General features: G+C 46.5%; 2 protein-coding genes across 2 annotated transcripts; one reads left to right on the top strand and one right to left on the bottom strand.

Moving 5' to 3' along the window:
• Positions 1 to 2,305: 2,305 nt before the first annotated feature.
• LOC101786807 (cytochrome P450 94C1) lies at positions 2,306 to 4,138 on the top strand. The gene has a single exon (XM_004978634.3). The coding sequence runs from the start codon at positions 2,396 to 2,398 to the stop codon at positions 3,899 to 3,901; it is 1,506 nt and encodes a 501-aa protein (XP_004978691.1). The 5' UTR covers positions 2,306 to 2,395; the 3' UTR covers positions 3,902 to 4,138.
• A 13,015-nt stretch (positions 4,139 to 17,153) lies between these two features.
• On the bottom strand, positions 17,154 to 18,515 carry LOC101786413. Its single transcript, XM_012848440.2, has 2 exons — positions 18,181 to 18,515; positions 17,154 to 18,098 (listed from the first exon to the last, which is right to left on the bottom strand). Exons 1-2 carry the CDS (start codon positions 18,458 to 18,460, stop codon positions 17,380 to 17,382), a joined length of 999 nt encoding a protein of 332 aa, XP_012703894.1. The 5' UTR covers positions 18,461 to 18,515; the 3' UTR covers positions 17,154 to 17,379.
• Between the last annotated feature and the right edge of the window lie 5,863 nt (positions 18,516 to 24,378).

Below are 24,378 nucleotides of genomic sequence, written 5' to 3'. Positions count from 1 at the left end.
AATCGGTCCTCCTTCAACCCTCCCTTGGTCATCGCGCAAGAGAGTAAAACGACGCCGATAAATGGACGGAGGGAGTATGTTTGGAAGCTGGCCACTTCACGCAGTACGTGGTTCGAGAAATAAACGAATCAAGTAGAAGTGTAGTACGTGGTTCGAAGAAGACCCCAGCTGCGCACTTGCGCAGCACGCGCGGGAAAAAACAAGTCCAAGAACCATGGACGCCAGCTGTCGGGGATCAGGGGTACGGATAGTTTTTTGGCGCCAGCACGACCAAGCATGCCTGCCGACTTGCTTAATTACTACCTAAACCAACTTGCAGCTCTAAATTAAGTGCAAGCTGCAGCATGCGTGTGATACATATGATTCTCGGAGATAACAATTAATCATCTCAACTAGCAGTACGTACACCATACCAATCCGATCAAGTACTAACTACCTAGCTAGTAGCAGTCGCGTTAGGTACTTTCAACTAACATTGCAGTGTGTATTTGTTCCTCGCCAAGGCTATTACCGATGCATTATATGATCATGTTGTTATGATTAAAGGCTAACATATTCTGCTAGGATTGCATTGTATTATTTCCTAGCTAGGCCATTGTTCTATTTTAGAGTAGACACAGAAATACAGAATGCGAGTATGGTTTTCTAGTCTTGGATATCAAGGGCAAAGTGTATCAGTATCACCACCAAGTACAACTTTTCTTCTCTCTTTCTAACTGTGACATGCCACAAAAAGAAATTATATGCACCATGATACAATGCTCGCTAATAAGACTAGACTAATGCCTGGTAATGCTATTCAGTTGCGGGAAACTTAAATGCATCTTATTAGTTATACTATTTATTTGTTTTTATACTAAGCCTAAAAATTTACGAGCTCGAGCCAGCAAACCATCTCCCAATTTATCAATGTTTTGCCCACTTTTATCCTTTTAATTTCCAGCTTCGAACAAACAGGGCCCTGCCTAGTATATATCTCAATGCTAATGACATTGATTCTAATCTTAGGCTTTATTTTCTAGGTATAATTTTCGACATGGTGTATTTTGTGTCTCACTTTGGAACAATGGATTCTCAAAAGAATATGAACAAGATATATAGGGACTAAAGTGGCGTAGGCCCTCCAGTCCTATTTTTTCTATGAAAAGTTTAAAAAGGTCAATATTTACATGGCAATCCAATCATCCCACGAGTTTGTTTGTTGCTTTCTAGCTTTATTCACGGTCAAATAGCTTGTTGATGCATGTTTAACCCGATGATGAATTGACTGGACCATTTACCGGCCCGGTTTGACAGGTAACCTTATCTTGCTAGCCTCTAGCTTAGTACGTAACCCTCTTTGATCTAGATACTGCACCTGTGTATTTGTTTCTCGTCCACATTTACTTTGTTTTTAGCGTTTCCCTCCTTAATTGTAAAACAAAATTATTTTCACTAAAATAAATATTTTTCATGTACTTTTCACTTGTAGTGGAAGCAACATGAGAGAAGATTGTGGTAGTTGAATCAAGAGAGAAAAAAAAAAATAAGAGCATGCAATTCACGGACAGTTGCTAGGTACTCCCTCCATCCCAAAATATAGCAATATTTGAATGGCTAGAAGTAGCTATATTATGTGGGATAGAGGTAGTAATTAGTGCAACTGACTCGCTACGCCATTCTGATTTTCTTCTCCTTCACTAACATTTCCATTTCAAGAAAAATCCAACTGAATAAGGTTACAATCCCCACAAGCCCAAAGTATGAATTTTCAAACACCTAAGCATTTGATACAACATTTTTTCAAGATTTAGTTCCAAAGACAACCTTGTGCTAAGGATCTCTTCAGTAGAGCTCTTTTAAAAGTGTTTCTTTATGAGAATTAAGTTTTTGGTTGAAAATGGTTCTTGAGGATAACCTTTATATTGGAAATTATTCTGGACGAGAAGTGAATAAGGAAAAGCTAGTTTTTTTTTCCAAGTTCCTAGCATCTTGATTTATTTTAGAGAATCAGATCACTCATACAAAAGTACTGTTTGGCTCTCCCTAAAATCACTTTGGAGTTGTCAAAAGGCTCTAAGATACTGCGCTCTTGGGTGGCAAGCTCCTCTCCTTCCCCCCTCCTGCCCTCTCCTTGGCGATGTGGACCCAACTGTCATCAGCTGTTGCGCAATGACGGGGACATGAGCTGTGTGTACTACGCGGAAAAGGGAAAAGGTTTAGACAAACGTTTCTTAAAGCCAAAGCGCACGTGCGGCATGTGCTGAATTCCCGGTCCACCCACGTTATATATAGACAAAGCCTCCTGGGTCTTCCGCCGCACAAACTCACATTTTCCTCTCCTTTCTCTCTCGCTCCCCCCGATCTGCTGATCCAGGCCTGTTCCGCTAGCTAATTCTAGCTAGAAACAAGAGCCATGGACTTGCCATGGGCAGCGCAGTGCGCGGGCATGGCCTTCTCAGCCTTCTCCCTCTGCTTGGTGGCGCTGGCCATGGTGCTCCTGCTCGTGCGCCGGTGGCCATGGTGCAGCTGCCATGTCTGCCGAGCCTACCTCACCGGGTCGTGGGCGAGAGACTTCACCAACCTCGGCGACTGGTACGCCCACCAGCTCCGGGAGTCGGCCACCGGCACCATCCACGTCCACGTCCTCGGCTGCACCGTCACCGCCAACCCGGCCAACGTCGAGTACATGCTCAAGACCAACTTCGACAACTTCCCCAAGGGCAAGACCTTCGCCGCGCTCCTTGGCGACCTCCTCGGCGGCGGCATCTTCAACGTCGACGGCCACGCCTGGCGCCACCAGCGCAAGATGGCCAGCCTCGAGCTCGGCAGCGTCGCCGTCCGCTCCTACGCCTACAAGATCATCGCCCAGGAGGTGGAGGCCCGCCTCATGCCAGTCCTCACCGACGCCGCCGACAGCGGCGCCGTCGTCGACCTGCAGGACGTGTTCCGGCGCTTCGCCTTCGACACCATCTGCAAGATCTCCTTCGGCCTCGACCCGGGCTGCCTCGAGCGGGAAATGCCCGTGTCCAAGCTCGCCAACGCGTTCGACGCCGCGACGCGGCTCTGCGCCATGCGCGGCGCGGCGGCGTCGCCGCTGCTGTGGAAGGTGAAGCGCATGCTCAACGTCGGGTCCGAGAGGGAGCTCAAGAAGGCCATCAAGCTCGTCAACGAGCTCGCGGCGGCGATGATCCGGGAGCGCCGGAAGCTGGGCTTCGCCAACAGCCATGATCTCCTGTCCCGGTTCATGGCCTCGGCCGGCGACGCGCACGCCGTGGACGACAAGTACCTCCGTGACATCGTGGTCAGCTTCCTCCTCGCCGGGCGCGACACGGTGTCCTCCGCGCTCACCACGCTCTTCATGCTCCTATCCAAGAACCCCGCTGTGGCCGCCGCCATGCGCGCCGAGGCCGGTGGCGACGACTCGACGCCGGTGACCTACGAGCACCTCAAGAGCCTGCACTACACCCACGCCGTGCTGTACGAGAACATGCGCCTGTTCCCGCCGGTGCAGTTCGACTCCAAGTTCTGCGCCGCCGCCGACGTGCTCCCCGACGGCACCTACGTGTCCGGCGGCGCGCGCGTGATGTACCACCCCTACTCCATGGGCCGCATGCCGCGTATCTGGGGGGCCGACCACGGCGTGTTCCGGCCAGACCGGTGGCTCACCGGCGCTGGAGGGTCCTTCGTGCCGGAGAGCCTGTACAAGTACCCGGTGTTCCAGGCGGGCCTCCGTGTGTGCCTCGGCAAGGAGCTTGCCATCACCGAGATGAAGGCGGTCGCCGTGGCGGTGGTGAGAGGGTTCGACGTCGAGGTCGTCGGGGAGAGTGGCAGCGGCGCCTGCGCGCCAAAGTTCGTGTCGGGGCTCACCGCGTCCATCAGTGGCGGGCTCCCAGTGAGGATTAGGAGAGTTAGAAAATAGAGATTCGTGGTTTCAGAAAAAGAAAAAAGATAGAGATTAGGTAGAGTTTTTTCAGGAAAAAGGAGATGAAGTGTACATAGACAAAAGTAGAGGGAGTGAAATAGCAAGTTGAATCGAAAGTTCCATTCAGAAGTTCCACCGGCCAGTGATCCATTTAATGTGTGCTTTGTTCCTTTTCTGATGCTGCAACAGAAAGCTAACTGCGAAATCCATAATGTTATCACCACTGTTTGATGAGTCCACTGGCCTTTCATCTTCAGAATTTTGCATACGGACCTTGCGGCTTGCATATTCCATCCCGTGATTCAGTTCTTTTTTTTCTTTCTGGACCTCTGTTTTCATCCTACATTATTTCAAATCATCTAGGATTAAGCCTACATTAGTTACCTTCAGCTGCAGAGATTTTCATTCATATGTCTTGGAGCAGCAGATTCAGAGTTTCAGACCACAATGAAATCCTGACGAAAAATCAGTGCAGTAGCCACAATTGGCTCACCAGATTGATCGTATAACCAAGGAAACTGTACATGGACAGGGAAAAAAATGGTCCCTGTGTTATTTCTGCTCGCGGCCCCTGCTAATTTCATTGCCAGATCCAACGTAGGGTCCACACTACAGTTTCAGCTTGCACACTAGAAGCAACTGCGAACCTGCAGGGTCTGGTGTCGATTGTCTCTTTGTGTATGCCCATACAGATTTGTCTTCAGACCACTGACAAGTGAACTGCATAGTGCATAGACGGTATTGCAGAACAGGGCTTGCTGTTGCAGAGATAATGAGGTGAAAACGATGGGTTCCTGCATTTGTCTCCTTTTCTCAGTAGTCAGTAAATGTGATGCTTGTTGCTAATCAGATGGTGCTGAATTTTTAGGTGATCTCAAGTGCACTATATTCTCTTTCACACTGTCAAGTCGAAGAATAGTCATATACTATGAACAAGAATACAATTAGTGATCCATCCCGTTGGATCAGCAAAGAGGAACTAAAACGTGCTGCAAAAATGACAAGGGATAGCGCTAACGGAAATACTGCAGAACATGCCTGCCAAGCTCGGAACTTTCCCAACCAAATACCTTGACCTACCGCTATCTACATCACGTTTAAAAACGGTAGACTTCCAGCCTCTAGTCAACAAGGCAATAGGGAAACTTAACAGCTGGAATGCACGAAACATGACTGCAGCTGGGCGTTTGACACTTGTCAAATCGGTACTGACAGCCCAACCGGTATATCTACTCACAGCTTTAAAGGCTCCAAAGCAAATCATGAAGACAATTGATGCCAAAAGAAAGCAGTTTATTTGGGCCGGCAATGAGAATGTCACTGGTGGGAAATGTAAGGTGAATTGGACGCGGTCTGCCAGACACAAGAAAGGGGGTGGTCTAGGGATTCTACACCTGGGCAAATTCTCCAGAGCGTTACGCCTGCGCTGGTTATGGCAACAATGGATGAATGAGAGCGTTTTATGGGATGATTGTGACGTCCCCTGCACGCAAGCTGACCGCAAGCTCTTCGCGGCAGCCACCACTATAACAATTGGTGATGGCAACAAAATTTCATTTTGGGACAGTGGATGGATCGATGGCCAAAGGCCCCGGGACATGGCGCCCAACCTCTTCAGCATTTCAAAAAGGAAGAACAGATCGTTGCGCGAAGCCATCACAGACAATGCTTGGGTCACAGATATTGACCTCTAGCACCAGAGCTTCTCAGTCACACACTTCATTGAGCTGCAGAATCTCTGGAATGCGGCGAGCCGTCTGCAACTTCGACTAGGGGTCCCGGACACCATTCGATGGAAACTGATGGCCGACGGTCACTACACCACAAAATCAGCATACCGAGCGCAGTTCTTCGGGTCCACAAACACCAACTTCGAGGCCATCATATGGAAACCGTGGGCGCCCCCAAAGTGTAAGTTCTTCAGCTGGCTGGCGATTCAGGACAGAATATGGACAGCAGACCGGTTGCAACGTCGGGGACGGCCAAGCAATCCAAATTGTGCTCTCTGTGAAGAAACTCAAGAGACGGGGCTGCATATGTTCACCGAATGCAATTACACAAGGAATGTTTGGACTCAACTAAGGGCGTGGACGAGGTGCCCGGCCATAGACCCGGAATGCTGGACTCCACATGACGCCCTGCATGACTGGTGGACTGCATTAGCAGGCGCGCAGGTCGTTGACAAAAAAGGCTTGAGATCTCTCATCATCTTAGTTCTGTGGGAGGTTTGGAAAGAGCGCAATGCGTGGGTTTTCCATCATCAGGAACAATCCATCCCCCGCTTAGTGGCCCGGATAAGGGACGAGGCAACCACATGGGTGGCGGCAGGTGCTACACACCTGGAGCGGTTTCTTGACGTCGCAAGGCGTAGTTGAGTGTATATAGGGGCGTCTGTTCCTTTTATTTCTTCAGCCCGCGAGCTAAGCTTGCAGTGTGCAGCATGTAAAGTTTTCTAGTTTGTTTCGTCCTTCGGGCATTCTTCTTTATTAATAAAGTGGCAGCTCTCCTGCCAGCTCGTTTCAAAAAAAAATGACACCCGATTCCTAAGATAATGCATACATTATGCCCTGCCAGCTCGTTTCAAAAAAAAAATGACACCCGATTCTTAAGATAATGCATACATTATGCTATCTCCATAGAAGTCTCCATGTCCTGTTTCCCAGTTTATCTCCAGCGCCATTTGCAGCTGTCCTTTTTTCTTTGAATCCTCCCTACCCTTTCCCAACTTCCATATTTCAACTCTTTTACAATAGTTTAAAAGTACCCATTGGTACTTGTTGGTATTTCAACTTCCTTTGTTTCCACCGTCTCATCAGGAAAAAAATTAAAAATTAAATTTAAGGAGTATTTTTTGTACTTGATCCCACCAGTTTGGTACTTTTCTTTAGGTACTTCAATGTACTTCCTTTGTTTCTACTACTCCCTCCGTTTCAAATTGTAGGTCATTTTAGCTTTTGTAGGTTTGTAGATGTCGCTATGCACTTAGATATATACTATATCTAGATTCGTAGCAAAATCTATGAACCTAAAAATATCAAAACGACCTACATTTTGGAACGGAGGGAGTATTAGATTTTCTCGGGATGGACGGCTCTCATTTTTTCCAATCATTCTAAAATTTCTATATTTCAACTCTTTTACAGTAGCCGATATAATTTTGTTTGTAGTTTAGTTCTGTGTCATTGACAAGAGTCATCTATGCAAACCTGATACAGTGATACCTCAATTATTGATTGTGTAGATGCTTCCAAGTTCCAACACAATTAGTCGTTGATGCAATTCAGGGAACGCAACTGATGCAGCATGGCAAAAAAAAAAAAAAAGCATACCAGATCCTAGTTGGTGCCAACTCGACAGCTTATTTTGCAACGTGCACAATGAAATCACCATCACATTGCCAGAATGGCTACAAACTGGAGGAGATTTGGGGCCACATCGTAGACCAAAATCCACAAACAAACAACCGGTTGTTATAGAAGGTGCCCAATGAAAACGACACACATGCCTATGACGTGTAATTTCTATAGCATTATATTGGTTAGTTGCTGAACCTTCTCACCATTTGTGTCCAGTTATTTGAGGAAAAAAAATATGAGATACTAGCTCCTCCTTTAGTGATGAAGTTGGAGGATCTGTGGTTTGGCATGTTGGCTACTTGTTCACAACTCTTTGAGGCAATCAATGGAGCCATCTTTTCAGAGTTTGAATGGTTGTAAAGTTGAAGCATGCTCGACGGTGAGATTTGTTTCGTTCTCTCCATCCAACTTTACAACCATCCAAGAACATCAAATGCAAGAACATGGCCCATCAGAGTTGTCTAACATCTGCGAATCATCCAGAACCCACTCTATTGCACCTTGTTCTTGCTAGTGTGAGATTTGTATTTGCCCTAAGCTGCTGATCATCATAGCCTCATGGGAAGAATAACATGTCTTTTTGTACCTTAAAAGTGATTAGATAGTTGTTTGTTTACCATATAGGCTATATAGATAGCAACATAAGAACACAACTGAAATGTACCCATGTGCCAGACGAGCTACAGTAGGTGGCAAAGTTGGGATTCCAAAAAAATCGTGTTAGTTGGCAAAGAGATTGACTTCAATCTTTAGGTCTTTCTCTGAACCTGACAGTTACTAGAGAGTAGCAACCTCTTTAACAGGTAGCTCGGATAAACAAAGCAATCCGATTGATGTGCTTGTTCCAGGAACACAGGTACAAGTTGTTGCTGGAACATGTGCTGTGTGATCTTCTTTGTGCACAAAGCTCGTTTGCATCACATTGTTTAGATCAAAGTTGGAGAGATTTTATTTACTTTCTCCCTTATTTAGTGAGCCGTGGAGCGTTAATTTTGTGAAATCGAGATACTATCAGATATCTAGATAAGGGACCGCTCACTATACTTTGTATGATCTGTTTTCAATTGTCTGTCCATCAATAATAGAACAGTGGGATCATCAAGACATGGCTTGGTAATGACAGTGGGATGCAATGATGATTTGTTGCAGTGCAAAACATAGACGAATAGCTTCGAGTTGTCACACAGTTACGCTGTCCAGAAATGTTGTTGTCGTCCCCGTGTGGACTTTATGACCGCAAAGACTCAGAAGATACCGCTCACCCCCTTCTCATTTCAGTCCAGGTAGAAGGTCCAGCAAGATACAACAGCTGGGTCACCCACTGCACCAACATTCTGACGAACATAAACCTGATACTTCCACTGATATTGCGATAACGGACATGGCTCGCCAATATTAAACAATATACCTGACCTGATCCTAGTTGGTACCCACACACACCATCTTTATGGAGAAAGAAAGAAGACACGGAAGAGAATGAAGGAAAGGGAGAGAAAGAGGAAGCCAAGGAAGAAAAAGGGAGAAGAGCCCCCTAGGCTCTCTCTAAGGCTGGATCTTCCACTGGTCTGGTTATTTTATTAGCAACGCGTTGGGCCATACTAACTCAAGTCATATCCATAATTGTACTGTAGCTACCAGATTTTGGGCCAACCGGTTTAAATGGGCCTTTTAGTACTACTACCTTATCTTGGACTTTGGGCTCATTAATCCCATTGTGTTAATTTGAGCTCTATACTTTTATGTACCTACGAGTTAGATGCTGAAGATTCATGTATACTCTCTCTGTTCTAATATAAGCGCTATAAGCCGGCCCTTGATCATCAGTATCTTATGGCAAGGGCATGCATTGCAGGGCGCCAACCGTTGCAGTCTTCATTGCTAGTGCCTAGTGGCTTCAGAGCAATGCCTATATATGGCTCGGTGGAGATCTGTTGTTTGGATTTGTTTTTTTTTTCTTTTCCACATTGTATTTGAACATAAATATGGATGTTTTAATCTGATTGCTGCCGGTACCAATTCCTGTAGCACTAAAAACTGAATCCCACCGTCTTACTTTTTGTTAATCTTGAGATCTGAAGGGGCAAGAATTGAACAACTCCAGTTTTTATGATACCTTATTAATTATTGTAAGCTACACAAACAATTGTATGATTAAGGCAGCCACTGATGTGTACCAGTGAAACTGCAGGACTCTTGTTGAGGAAAAGAGTCTGGAGTCTTGTTGGAGGAAGAGAGTACCTTATGGAAAGAAGGAAGCTTGTGTGCTGGGCCAATAAAGTTACCTTACGTGCTTTTAGTGTGAATTTGGTTACCGGGTCGATGTGAATCGGAACGGGTTCGACCTACATCGTCCCGTGTTTGGTTCAAAAGGGATGTGGGTTGGATTTGACCTACATGAGAATATTTTCGCGGGATGCCGGTTCTTTGTTGCTAGTGCGTCTCGCTGTTTGTTTGAAATTTTTGTAGATGAGTTTATTTAGTCTTTTTCACAAATCGGAAAGTAAAATATTCTTTGCAGCATCCATATATTCTATTCTCCGAACATCGACAAGGAATATTTTTTTTCTTATCTTCACCATCCACTCTTGTCTGTCTGTTCCTGTGAAATTTCGTGCAGCTTACTTTGTTGATTCTTTGCACACCTTGAACATGAAGTAGTTCTAGCATTAGTTATATAGTGTTCCCTGCCAGCTTACCCTTTCAAGTTCCCCACACACACACCGTAACCACTGGAGCAGGACAAACATAGAGATTAGAGAGTGAAGCAATGGCGGACTTTGTGCTTGGCTTGGCCAAGACGGCAGTAGAGGGTACACTTAACATGGCCAAATCGGCCATTGAGGAGGAGAAACAGTTGCAGAAGAGCGTGAACCAGGGCCTGATTGTTATCTCAGATGAGTTTGAGATCATGCACTCCTTCCTCATCGTCACCACGGAGCGTGCTACAAATGATCGATATGATGAGGACATTGGTGAAGCAGGTCCGCAACATGGCCTTAGATGTCGAGGATTGCATCGATTCTGTCGCCCAACTGGACAACGGGTCATGCTGGCAGCAGTGCCGCTGGTGGCCCTGGATGATGTAGTTGCCACCGTAGACCTGCTCAAGGCTATGGAACACAGGAACCTACGCTACAGCCATATCGGTGACTCGAGCTTTGAGTCGTCAGAGCAGATGCATCCACAGGCAGTGGCTAACGCAACAGCACTGGGCAGCCTTCATGCAAGAGACCCAGCTTGTGAGAGCAGCCAAGTGGATCTCATCAAGCTGATCAACAAAGAGGATGGTCCCCTTCAAGTGAAGTGATCTCGGTGTGGGGAACAGGAAGCGATCTTGGGACAGCATTCGTAATCAAGAAGGCCTACTTTGACCCTGAAATTTGTCAATATTTCAGATGCCGTGCTTGGGTGAAGCTGATGCATCTTTCAATCTCAACAAGTTCGATCATCCAGAGCTTGCTGATTCAATTCCACACAAACTACAGACCACAAGGAAGCAATATGGATGTCTTGAGGCTGATAGAGGCGACAGAAAGTGGACTCATCATATTTGATCAAAAAAAATAAGCAATCAGAGGTACCTAGTCATTCTCGAAGACATGCTATTCATGGATGACCGGTAGTGGCACACCTAGGATTTTTACCACAGGGTACGTCGAAAAAAATCTTATGCAATTCAGTAAAACCATTTACAATTCGGTAAATTCAAAGATTAAGCTAGAAACAATAACAAATCATAATATAAATTGTTCAAAATATAGCATAAAAGAAACTTACAATATTACTTGTCTGCTTTGTTTACCCGCTATTTTTTGAATGACGTGAATATCTTGATTATATCTTCTTCATTCACTTGGAACAAAATATCCCGCTCAATGAATGTGACTAGACAATCGTCCAAAACACTATCACCTAGCTTATTCCTTGACTTTATTTTCACTTTAACCATTGTAGAAAATAACCTTTCAACACTCGTTGTTGCCACTGGTAAAAGCAATATCAATTTGAGAAGCAAGTAAACCATATCATACACTTTGTGCCTCCGTATTTGAACAAGCTTAACTGAAAGATCAACGATGTTGTCTAGACCCTTGAGGCTATCATCTCGTCACATGTCATCAATATAATTATCAAGTTGCAATTCAAGTTTTAGCAAATCATTGTTGGAGAAGTCCTTAGAATAAAATTCAGCCAATCTACGTACCTTCTGTGCATCAAACGAAGCAAATGAATTGGAAGGACTGAAGGTTGACATACAAGAAAGTAGCTCCATAATGATCTTATCAAACCAATTATCAAGCTCTTGACTAATTTGATAAATGACACCAATATATACTTCTCTTCTAAAATGGTCATCATTTGTTTGGTTTCAGGCATGGGCATACCTTGCTGATTTTCCATACGGCACATAATCACCATCCATAGCAGGAACTTCAACATCATGTTTAATGCAAAAAGAAATAACCCTCTCAAGGAAGTGGTCCCAACCATCAGACCTCAACTGTTGCATTTTGTTCTTTGCCACATTAACAAGGGGATCGCATTAAGAATATCTTGATCCCTTCTCTACAAACACTCGGATAACTCATTTGTGTATCCAAGAATAACATATGTTAAGTGCACAAAGAAAACGAACTCAAAGGTTTCAAATGCTCCAACACAAAATGTATCTTTGTCCAATCATCCTTATGTTAAATATCATCACCAAGATCAATGAGCATATCATGGATTGAGGAATACATAGTAATGATGTCGCATATAGTTTTGTAATGAGAACCCCATCAAGTTTCACCAGGCCTAGGCAAACTCATCTCTTGATTTAATCACTCTGATTCAAGCTCACCACACTCCAGTGCTTTCTTGATATTCTCAAGCCTAGCATTTCAAAGCATACCATGATGCTTGCAAGAAACTCCAATAATATTCAATAAGATAGATACTTAATCAAAAAAACTCTTACAGTCAGTATTTCTCTTGGCAACAGCAACAAGAACTAGTTGGAGTTGATGTGCAAAGCAATGAATATAATACGCAAAAGGTGATTCTTGCATGATCAATGTTTTTAGCCCTTTAATATCTCCTTTCATATGGCTAGTCCCATCATAACCTTGACTTCTAATTTGAGTCATAGTCAATCCATGACTAACAAGTAAACCCTCAATAGCTTCCTTAAGTGACAAAGAGGTAGTATCATCTATATGAACAACTCCAATAAAGTGTTCACAAGGCCTTCCAAGTTTATCAACATAACGCAAGGAAAGAGCTAGTTGTTCTTTATGTGATATATCACTGGACTCATCAGCTAAAATTGCATAGGGCTCATCACCAAGTTCTTCAATTATTTTCTTTCTAGTTTCCATGCCGCATATAGGTAGGCTACTAGGATACGCCATTCTTAGGGTTAGGTGTAGCCTAGCGCTCAATAGAGGGCGGCGGCCCATCAAGCTATTCATCAAGAGATCATGCAGAGCAGAATCATAGACAACCACAGAAGGGGCAAGATGCTAGCGAAATATGAAAGCTTTATCCAAAAATATGACTTAGATGCAATCTAGTTTGAATGAATCTTCTTAAGTTCAACTAGGAGAGGTTAATAAGCATTAAGCAGAAGTAGTCGATGTTCTCTGCTCAAAAGTTAAACTAACACAAATAAATGGTGATAAGATCACATTCATTCATCCTCCTCTCCCCCTACCTCTCCCTCTTCCTCCTCCTAATCCTACTACTTCTGGAGTGGCTGGCACGACAAAGTTAGGTTCGGGGAAGTTGGTCCTCGCTCCTCGCTTGGCTAAACGATTGCTCAGGTTCTTTAGGTTGATGATTTGTACTACCTCGATCTTCCCCATTTGGCCCAATCAAGTCACTGAGGGTCATTGTTGGGAACCCGTGGGATGACAAGTCGGCATTGAGTGGATCCATCTCATTGTTGAGGTCCATGCTACCCTGCCTCCTCATCCTCAGCACGTAATCTGACAACTTCCCCCATGAGCGCAGGAGGTTCCACAGGCGAACGGTAAGAGGGTTGCGTACTCATGGCCGCCAAGGCTGGCGTGGGTGAGGAGGTAGATGGATCTCAATCTCATGGCCTCATAGAACACAATGATGATCCTGCTGACGGCTATCTTCAAGTCATCTTCCAAGGCTGGAGTCAATCCTCTCACCTCTCCGATTGTCCCGTTGTTGTGAATGTATACTTGATCTTCAAATCCGGCCAGCGTGTTGAAGAGGTAAGCCATAGCCTCGGGCCTGGAAAGTCTTTGCACAGTGCATATTACTAATTCAGCAAATAATATACCAAAACATCAAAAAGCAAGCATGGGGACCAAAACAAATAAATATGTATGGATGAATGAAACTGCGTCCTTACCTTTTGTTGGAGTGAGACAATCCAATGCCCATCTTCACGGTATACAAGAATGCTGGAACCTCCTTGTCCTTGACGAGATCGTTGAAGAAGAATCTCCACCCCCCAGTTTTCTTGTAGACTGTCATTAGGCAACACAACCACCACGCAACGCTGAAAGCTGACAAAGTACCAGTCAGTGTCCCGGAAGAAGAGCATCACCTTGCATGTAACATTGTCCACGTCATGCATCAGAACGCCATGGTAGCTAATGCGAGGTGACCTAGTGGCATCCGTGGTAAAAGGGTTAGCAAGTACTGTCACTGGAATACGCTGCTCTCCGAGCAATACAGGTGCCATGGCTTGAGCACGACCCAGACGTGCATCCCTTGAAATGGCTAGCTCAGCAGCGGCATCATGGATGTTAAATGGAATCGATGGCACGTGATGCAGCATCACAAGTTCATACAGGTGTAGCATGCTTAGCAATTGGAAAGCCCAAACTTACATTGAGCATCAGAGAGTACATACAGGTGTACATACAAGTAGATTGCTACTACGGACGGACGGACGGACGGACGCTAATGAGCATACCATTGGAGAGTGGGCTTGTGAGGGTTTTGGCAGATGGAGAGAAAAGGAGCCCTTGCATTGGATAGAAGTATTTTTCTGCCAGTGTCACATTTTGATACTTATTAAATAATATGAAGTCTGCATTATGCACATAAGGTATAACTATATATTGATTATTTTTAATTTTCAAATTTTGCAACAAACTTTTAGTTTCATACTTATGTAAATTAAATGCTTAATTAAATTTAATATTCCACTGCTAATATATATTTATGGATACCAAATTTACTTTCACCTCAATCATCTCTAAAATAAACACTAGTTCTCTATCATATTTTTGCGAAAATTGTGTAGAGGAAGAAGTTAACACACACACGCATACTCACCCTTATGTGCTCTGTTATATGGTAAGACAATCTAGTACATATATAGTTGTTTTTTTCAAAAGCAAAGTGTAAATAGAGATATTAATACATTCAGGATAGCATGACAATTGCATGAAGATATTAGTGGAACTGACCAAATGAAATGATTTTTAAAATCTATTATGGCGTTAGCTTCAATTCTTATCATTGCACATAGCACAATATCCGCATGCAGGCTATGAGTGCCAACGAACCAGAATACTAGATTGATAGTCTTGGGCGCCACCAGCAGAGGACGGAGCAGATAACTAGATACGAGAGTGCTTTGTGTTGTTAGCTATTAGTACTGAATAGCAGCAAGACCTGAGCACTTTTTATTAGCTACGTTTATTTACTGTTGTGCACTAGACCTGAGCAAATGTGGCTCGGCCCGACCTGGCCCAATGGCTCAGCCCAAGCCCGCCGGGCTAAGCTCGGCCTGTGGCCTTTATAGGGCCGGACGTGGTGTGCATTTTGCCGGCCTGAAAAAATCCGGGCGGTTCAAGCTCAGCCCGATTTTTTTGATTGGGCGGCCCGGCTCGACCCAAGCCCGTTGGGCTAAGCTCGGCCCGTGGTCTTTATAGGGCCGGACGTGGTGTCATTTTGCCAACCCGAAAAAATCCGAGCGGTCCAAGCTTGGCCCATTTATTCTTTTTGATTGGGCGGCCCGGCAGATCTATTCACTCAAAGTCGCAAAGTTAAGAGAAGGATTACAGTGGCCACTCCATGCATGTGTTTGGCAAGGTTGCTGTACGTGATGTAGTTGATCACAATCGCAATAAGATCTTTCACTGCCCGAGAGAGAGCTGCCAAATCCTTACCCAAGAGGTCTGTATAATTATTTCTTAATTACCAGTTGTTCGCTGCCTTGATTGTTGCTTCTTGCTTTCCTATTCACTACCTGACGAAGCAATCATACTAGTCCTCCCAATGGTAAAATGTGTTTTTTTTTTTGTCTGTCGATGATGCACCAAACTAATAATTTCACGGCGTCTTTTCTGTTGTGCACTTCGTGTTTACAATACTGATTTGTAATGTTCTGTATTGTTTGTTATGCTGGTAACCTCTTGAAATTCACTTCCATTTACCCTTAGTATTTATTTAATGGTGCTGCACTGCAGATAGGATCCACATTTGAAGCTGACAGATCCTACCCGTGTCGTTGTATTGGTGGACGCTGTGACATTTGAGGTTGACCTGAAAGTTAAGGGCACTACTCAATCTGAGGATGAAAGCTTGAGCTTTCTAGCAGTACCTTACCGCAACTTGACTTCGCTGGAGTTTGAGCTTGGCTCTATTGTTCATTCGGTGGAGGCAACTATATCCTTGCGAGTCAGGCCAGGTTTGTGTTGGAGGTTTGTGTGAAGGCAGGGCGAGGTGAGGAAATTGTGGTGGACAAGAACAAGTCTTGTAACGCTAAGAAGGGTGGTGCAAGCCATGGCATTCTTCGCCGCCTTGGCTTCTGCACATTAGATATTACGGTCGCTTGGTCACTTGTTTCAACAATGTGATGTCGCTAATGTATCCGTTGGTTCTAGTGATAAACTTAGCTTTGCTTTTGGCCATGTATATTATTGCAATGCTGAATTTATATAGCGACATAGAACATTGCGTTGGCAGCAGCTGTATAATGTGTTATCACCTAGCAATATGAATTCTGTTGCGTTTCACTTTGGTTATTTCATCCTCGGCATGAGTATTATCAACATAGTCTATAGCATCTGACTGGACTGAGGTTGGTGAGTGGGCTTTGGGCAGCAGCCAAGAAGTTGCAGCCCACTCGCCATCTCACCCACTCGTCACCGCCTGATCGCTGCTCAGTGCTCACTGCTGGCCCGTGACCGGCGACCACCCTCCGATTTACTAGCTTCTTCCTCCTAATCCATTCCTGTTGCAGGTAAGGCCTGCACTGCAGTACAATATCGAGGAGGAGCAATGAAAACTGCAAGTAGATGGATGTATTCTTGGGGACCAACCAGCGGGACTACCTAGAATAATTTCCCCAAGTGGATATATATAAACGGCTAACTACTTGACTGCGCTGGATGATTTGGTTGCATTGGTTGTTTGTGATGCCTCGTTACATTCTTCTCGAATACGCAGGATGAATCTAGGAAGGAGCTTCTGGACGCTGATTCTGATGGGAAGTAGGGTGCCCGATCGGAGGTGAGGTTATCTCCTCATTTGGTGGAGACTTGACACAAACGATCCGGATTCCAATCAATATGATCAGAATCTTATAATCGCGGACCACTTCTTCTCTATTTATCAACCGTGCATTGCCTGCTTGATCTCGCCACGAAGGCCACCCGCTGCATGCGAATCCAAGAACACAAGAACCACCCGCTGCATGCGAATCCAAGAACACAAGAAAGAGCAGGAAACTATGCAACACAATTTATAGACAACTTTGATTTAGCACTTGAAGTTGGGATCTCACTAACCAATGAAAACGACGATTGTTCAAAGATATATCGATCTAAGTAAAATCCAAACCTTAACTTGGGCGACCGCTATATTCAAGACTCTAGGTCAGCCAACGGAAAAGTTCAATTAAAAAGGATGCATTAAAATATAGGTCACCAATATAATTGATATTATAATTTTCCTTGAACACATCAACCAATAGCAAGTTTATTACTGTGAATTTCACGACCAAGCAAACATGCATGCTTGGTACAACTCCGACAACATCGTAGTTTACCCCGCTCTTAGGCTTGCAGTATATAATAAGTAGAGGTACACCTTCAGTTACTCCTCACACACCACACTGGCACAGGTGATGGCGCCAGCTAGCTCTCACGCCATTGCAACGCCATCACCACGGTGACCAGCTGGTGCGTGATAACGCGCCACGGCGCAGTCGGGCGCGAAGAGGCTGGACGTGGCGAAGTTGCTCTCCCCTCCCATGGTGGGCATGGATGCCTTGACATCGAACCCGTTCACGTAGTCGGAGCGGTAGGTCTGGCCGACCACGCCGTGCACGTCGCCGGTGAGCGTGTCGAACTTGAAGGCCAGGTCGAGGTGCGCGAGGCAGTCGTCGGTGGTGACGCCGTACCGGTGCACCCTCGACTCCTCCTCGGTGATGGGCACGGCGTTGGCCCTTATCTTGAACTTGCCGTCGAGCACGACGAGCACGCCGTTGGCCGCCTTGGTGCGGGTGATCGACAGCATCGGCACGGCGCTGGACGTCCATGTCGCGTCCACCTCCTGCGGGAGGCTCACGGGCACGCCGTCGAGGGCGAGCTCCATGCGGTCGACGTCGTCGTCCCAGGCGGCGGTCTTCCGGGCGCCGACGTAGAGGCGGTGGCCGTCGAAGAGCACGGCGATGGCCTGGATCCAGGTGAAGTCCCGAGACATGCCGTCGGCGCCGCGCTTGCCGATGAAGTGGGCGTTGATGTGGAGGTCCCGGTCGGAGACGACGCAGAAGTCGGCGTCCCTCCGGCCGTGGAAGTAGAAGGCGTTGCCGTCGCCGCCGATGAACCGCGGGTCGCCGCAGGCCCCCGGAACGCTGCACACTGCATATCAGAACAGATGGACAAGATCAATAGATGCGTCGTCGTCAATCAAGATCAAGGGAGATGGAGCTAGCGTGCTTACCGCAGACGGATTTGCAGGAGTTGCAGTCGGCGTAGCACGACTGGGAACACTCGGCGGGGCACTCCATGGGTTTACCATAGCAGTAAGGGTAGAGCTTGCGGTCCTTGCACTTGACCTTCATCGGCTTCGGCTTGGGCTTCTCGTTCCGCGGTGGCTGCGGGTCTTTCGGCCCCTGGGCCTTGGGTGGCCTGGCGGCAGGCGTGGCGGCGTCCACGGCGACGGCGAGCAGGAGGACGACGGCCGCGAGGGCCAAAGGAAGCAATGCCCCCAGCCTAGCCATCTGGACTACAGAAAAGCACACTGCACTGTGGCTGTGGAGCTAGCCGCAGTGGTGCCGAATGTGATGGGATATGGTTTCATGCAAGATTGCTCCAAATTTATAGGCGATGGAAAGGTCGTATATCAGCTAACTTCACGGGGCACTGCGTATAGTTCAAGACGGGATTTTGGCGACGTTCCCAAGTGTACATGATGCCTAGCTTGTATACGCGTCCATGCTTGCACGTACTGAACTTTATACCGGGACACGTACCCCTGGACTACTGCTTTCCAGTTATGCGAAGCTTCCTTCATCCATCGCAGGTTTTCAGGGTCAGCTCGATCGTCAGCTGCTTTAGCTGTACATTATTATATATCGTGGTAATATACTGATAATAGTGCACGCGTCACCCGATTAAGCCGGGGGCTGGAAACCTGTTTCTGTAAGAAAAGAATCTATGCTAACACAGTCTAAGTCATGTGCATGACGGCCTACAAAACGAAGCAATCCCAGTTGCGACGCTACCTCGTACGTACTACTCCCCTTGTCCTAATGGCCTATTCATTTCTCTATGATTGAGGTCAAATAATTGCATGTTTTGCTTTCGAAGAAAAGGTGCAGGGGATCGAGTGGCATTGCATCCTAGTCTTTGCACAAATCGTACATTTCTAAATCTCACAGTCACATTTCTTGTTTTTTAAGACTCAAGTCACATTTCTGCCTTCTTTTAGCAGAGTCACATTTCTGCTGGAACTACGGCCGTGCGTTGTTCACATGTCGGCAGTCGCGCCGTGCGCTGTGCCTGTTGCTCACGCAGAATGGTGCTTTTGGGCCTCATCTGTACTTCCATCCAATTAGTAGTGTCGCTTTGGGCCGTCGTCCATAAGGGAAAAGCCCAACGTTATAAGAAGGCCTTCAAATTCTTTTATTTGACCACTGTGAAGTTCACTGACTCTCTAGTTAAGAGGAAGTATATTGCTACACTACAGCAGTTTCATAGGTCATCTCATGTAATACTGTTGATGCCGGATTTCGTCACCAGTAGAATCGGCGTCAAAAAGAAAAGAAATCGGAGAAGTACAGTTGGGAATCGGCCAAATGGTGCTATAGTGAGGAATCGGTTGGCAGCTTTTGCTTCGCTTCAGGGAGAATGCGCCAGACTCCCAATCGGCAATCCTTTGCTGATGAGAAATCGGCAGATCAGGAGGATGGACTAATTGGGCCTGTATGGGCTTGGAAAGGGATGGAAGGATAAGGTGGAGGTCAGCCCACGAAGCGTGGGGTAGCTAACCTAGTACGAATTGTGCTTGTAGATATTTGTTTTCTGTTTGAATTAGAGATAGAATTCTAGTCGGTTAAGAAGTTATCTATACGGGGCTATAAATAGCTACCTTTGTAAATCTGTAAACACAACAATCAATCAATACAACAAGTTACCTTCTTCTTCGTACTTACTTTCGAGCAGGCGACTTCGCCATTACTTTTTCTTCTCACGAGTTCGTGCGGGTTGGCAGGGCTGCATCATCTTGACCTCCGGCCGATTCTGTAAGTTCCGTTTATCGAGTAACATCTAGGCTTTAACTTCCGGCGCATCGCTGTTGTTTCGTTTAGATTTATTCATCAGTTATCGATATCAACTAGATTCATAGGTTTTTACCTATTTTCCTAGTTTTTATCACCAATTATCTCACTAGGAATCAGTAGTATCGGCTTTCATTATTTTCTATAGTTAGATCCATTCGTTGCCGATTAGATCTTTTCCTAGTGTTGTTATCATAAGCTTTGTACCAATTACTTCAGTATTCTTCTATCTACAAGGCTATAGGGATCGGGCTGACTTATAGCCGATTTCATTGTTACAGTAAATCGGCCGATTCGGCGATAAACTCTCTCGATCGGAAACTTAGCCGATCGTAGTTTCTGAACCTGACACGTGTTCTTCCTTGCCAATCAACAGGTCAGATTGGCTGGCACGCCGCGCGAACCGCACCAGGGCATTCACCCGAACAGGAGCTAAGCAGATTCTCCCGGGTCGTGTGTCGGTCGCTGGGACTCGGTTGACCGATTTCTAGCGCCAACACACTTTTGGCACGCCCGGTGGGACCAATACAACCGCTATCATGTCAAAAGCTGCTGAAGTCTCGGAAGAAAACGTCATCGAAGTGACGGAAGCAGATCTAAAGGACGACCAAAAGGAAGATCTGAATAATTATTTGGAGCAAGTCCGGAAAACTTGCTTGAAATCCTTCAGTCGTTCCAGGAGCGGGGAGACAGTTAAAAAGACTCCTTTCCCTATCCCCCGTCAGATCACAATTTCTGAAGATTCGGATAAAATGTCCGATATGATTCAACAATCTCTTCATCACGCCTTCATCAATCAATCCCCGGTAGTTTCAAACATGGTGCACAATGCTGTTGTCAACTCCTTCGCCGAAGGTATACCTCAAGGGTACAGGGGACCAACGTATTTTCAGCCGATTCCACCAAATCAGGCTTATCAGGCTTCACAGCCGATCCAATCTTCTGTCGGTGGATCCGGTGCTTCTGCGTCATCAACTCCTTTGGGATATTGTTCTATCCAACTGTCCTCTGCACCATTCCCTCCAGTCAGCCCTTTACCCTGGGGGGCACCTTTAAACACGGCCGGTTTGAATCAATCGGTCAGTCAAGGAAATCCTCCGTTCCAGACACCATCCCAAACGGCCACTCGGCCGATCATACCACCATACCAGCCTATCGCTCCGGAGGTCAACAAGACGTCAGATCTCATGCTATATGATGAGACAAGTGGTTCATACAAGCAGCCGTCCTTTACTACTCCACCGGCTTATACTCAGATACCACCTCTTCATCAATCTCCTTTTATTCAGCCTCCGATTTATCAGCACGTGCCAATACCACCACCAATTGTTCCCCAGCAACAACCAGATTGGTCGGCGCAAATTGCAGAGGTAATGCAAGAACAATTCGGCTTGAAGCCGAAAGTGCAAACTTATACCTATAGAACACCCTACCCATCTACATATGACTTGTTGCCATTTCCCTATCGGTACAAGGTCCCTGATTTTACCAAATTTTCGGGGATGGATGACACTTCTACCGTAGAGCATGTGAATAGATTCATCATCCAATGCGGGGAAGCAGCTACGCAAGATGCCCTACGGGTACGGTTGTTCTCATCGTCCTTGTCTGGATCGGCCTTTCAATGGTTCACGACTCTACCACCAAACTCAATTATTACATGGGCCGATCTAGAAAGACAATTCCACAAATACTTTTATGCCGGGGTCCATGAAATGAAGCTGTCCGATTTGACTAGCCTTCGGCAAAGAAGTGATGAGCCGATACCCTCGTATATACAGAGGTTTCGGGAAATCAGAAACAAATGCTACTCCCTGGCTCTGACCGATGCGCAATTGGTTGATATAGCTTTCCAAGGCCTTCTGCCACACATTAAAGAGAAATATACCTCGCAAGAATTCGAGAGTCTGAGCCAGATTGTTCACCGATTGTCCGGACAAGAAGTGCGTCCGTTCGATCCGAGAAGGAATTTCCAGAAGAAAGTAGCATTCCTGGAGGAAGTAGAGGACGAGGAAGATGCCGAGATCGGACTTGCAGAGTGGATTAAGGGAAAGAAGCCGATATCATGCCCGTTCGGCAAGAAGGAGCCGGAAGCATTCGGTTTCGATACAACTAAAGCGGATAAAATCTTCGATCTTCTACTCCAGGAAGGGCAGATTAAACTCTCGCCTTACCATACAATACCCTCTGCCGAACAATTGAAGAAAATGAAGTATTGCAAGTGGCACAATGCCACATCACATGATACCAACGAGTGCAAAATCTTCAGGCAACAAATACAGTCGGCCATTGAGCAAGGCAGGCTCAAATTTGAAGTGCCGGCAAAATCGGCCAAACCAATGAAGATCGATCAACACCCCTTTCCTACCAACATGGTTGATACGGGAAAGAATTCCCTCCAAACAAAAGTGCTGACGTCCGAGTCGGCCAGAAAGAGTGGCACTGTCGATCCCAGAAATCAAGTTACGTCTGAAGACGTCAAAGGAAAGCGACGAATGGAGGACGATGATGGTGAGTCAGAAGGGCCACGTATTACTTCCCAGTTCCTGCTCCAAAAGTACCAACGCCAACATGAACGTTCGAGGTCTCGAGAGGAAGCGATGCGTCGGCACGAGGAGCACTGGAGATGCCCATTCTTCATTCATTGTTGGGAAAATAACCTCAGGCTACCGTCGGCCGATACTTGCCCAGAGTGCAACGGTCCCTATCGAGGCAATCGGCCGTTCACCAGGTCTCGCTCCAGAGACGGAAGGCCAGAACCGATCAGCAGGAATTGGCGCAACCAAGTTGACCAGCGCCCTCCCGTGCGTGATCGGCTGGGGGGCAGAAGTGACCAATATGATCGGTCGGAAAATAGACGCCATGATAGGCAGGGGGGCAGGGCTGATCGACATGATCAGTCAAACAACAAAGCCAGCGTCCATAGCCGGCTCGAAGACATGGCCGATGCTCGGGTAACGGACGAGAACCCGTTAGGACGCGAACCAGAGTGGGAACGCGCCAGGACAGAGGGGAGGCCAATAAACCCCAGGTAGTGCCCCGACGGATTGACCAAGTCACAAAAACGGAGAATCCAGCGTCTCCGCCAATGGGAACAACAAGAGGAAGAGCAACAGAGCACGGCAGACAAGAAGGAAGAGAGGCCTCAAGTGTGGCGCCCCAAAAGGAACGGCAAAAGAGACGATGAATCGGCGGGCGACGAATCGGCAGCCGAGATCGGCATGGTTTTCATACTGCCGATGGAGTTCATGACTCCCGCCGATCAACAGGACGTATCGGCGATAGAAGAACAGACAGCGCAGTTGGCTTTGGAGCCAATGATGGCCACGTTCGAAAAGCCCGAAGATGACGAACGACAACATATGAAGGCATTGTTCCTTAAAGGGCATGTTGACGGTCGCCCCCTTACTAGATTGATGGTCGACGGAGGAGCTGCTGTCAACATTATGCCGTACGCCGTACTCCGAAAGCTGGGGAAAAGCGATGACGACCTGACCAGGACGGACATGATGCTCAAGGACTTCGAAGGCAAGGTGTCAAACGCCCGCGGTGCTCTCTGCGTCGACCTCACTATCGGCAGTAAGACCCTTCCTACCACTTTTTTCGTTATTAATGGCAAGGGATCCTACAATATGCTTCTTGGCCGAGACTGGATACACGCAAACTGCTGCATCCCGTCAACTATGCATCAGTGCCTCGTACAGTGGGTCGGTGATAACATTGAGGTGGTCAAAGCCGACTCCGCGTACAGCATTGCAGTAGCCGACACGCAGCAGTGGAACTGCGAAACCGTCAGGTGCATATCAGGCAGGGTGTGGGAGACCGATTTCCTGAAGGTCGCCGATTTTGGCCTACAGCCGATCCGAGCAGTCGGCTCCGAAGACGCAGAATAGATGGATCAGTTCGCCCGAGAAGATGGGAAGCTGGGACACGGATTCACGTCGGCCGATTCATTAGAAATGATAGACCTAGGTGATGGAACCAAATCAAGGCTGACTTTTATTAGTGCAGATTTAGATCCAGAGTATAAGTGTAAATTGACAAATTTATTAAGAGAATTCAAGGATTGTTTTGCTTGGGAGTATCACGAGATGCCCGGATTAGATCGATCTATTGTTGAACATCGGCTACCCATAAAGCCAGGGTATCGGCCGTACCAACAACCCGCACGGCGATGCAATCCTAAAATCTTACCAGACATAAAAGCTGAAATAACTCGGCTAATTGAAGCAAAATTTATTCGGCAGTGTCGTTATGCCGAGTGGATTTCTAATATCGTGCCAGTTTACAAGAAAAACGGGAAGCTGCGCGTTTGCGTTGATTTCAGGAATCTTAATCAGGCCACACCGATGGATGGT

The sequence above is a fragment of the Setaria italica genome, chromosome VIII (assembly GCF_000263155.2).
Source record: "Setaria italica strain Yugu1 chromosome VIII, Setaria_italica_v2.0, whole genome shotgun sequence".
Lineage (NCBI taxonomy): Eukaryota > Viridiplantae > Streptophyta > Magnoliopsida > Poales > Poaceae > Setaria > Setaria italica.
This window is presented reverse-complemented; position numbering and strand designations above follow the sequence as displayed.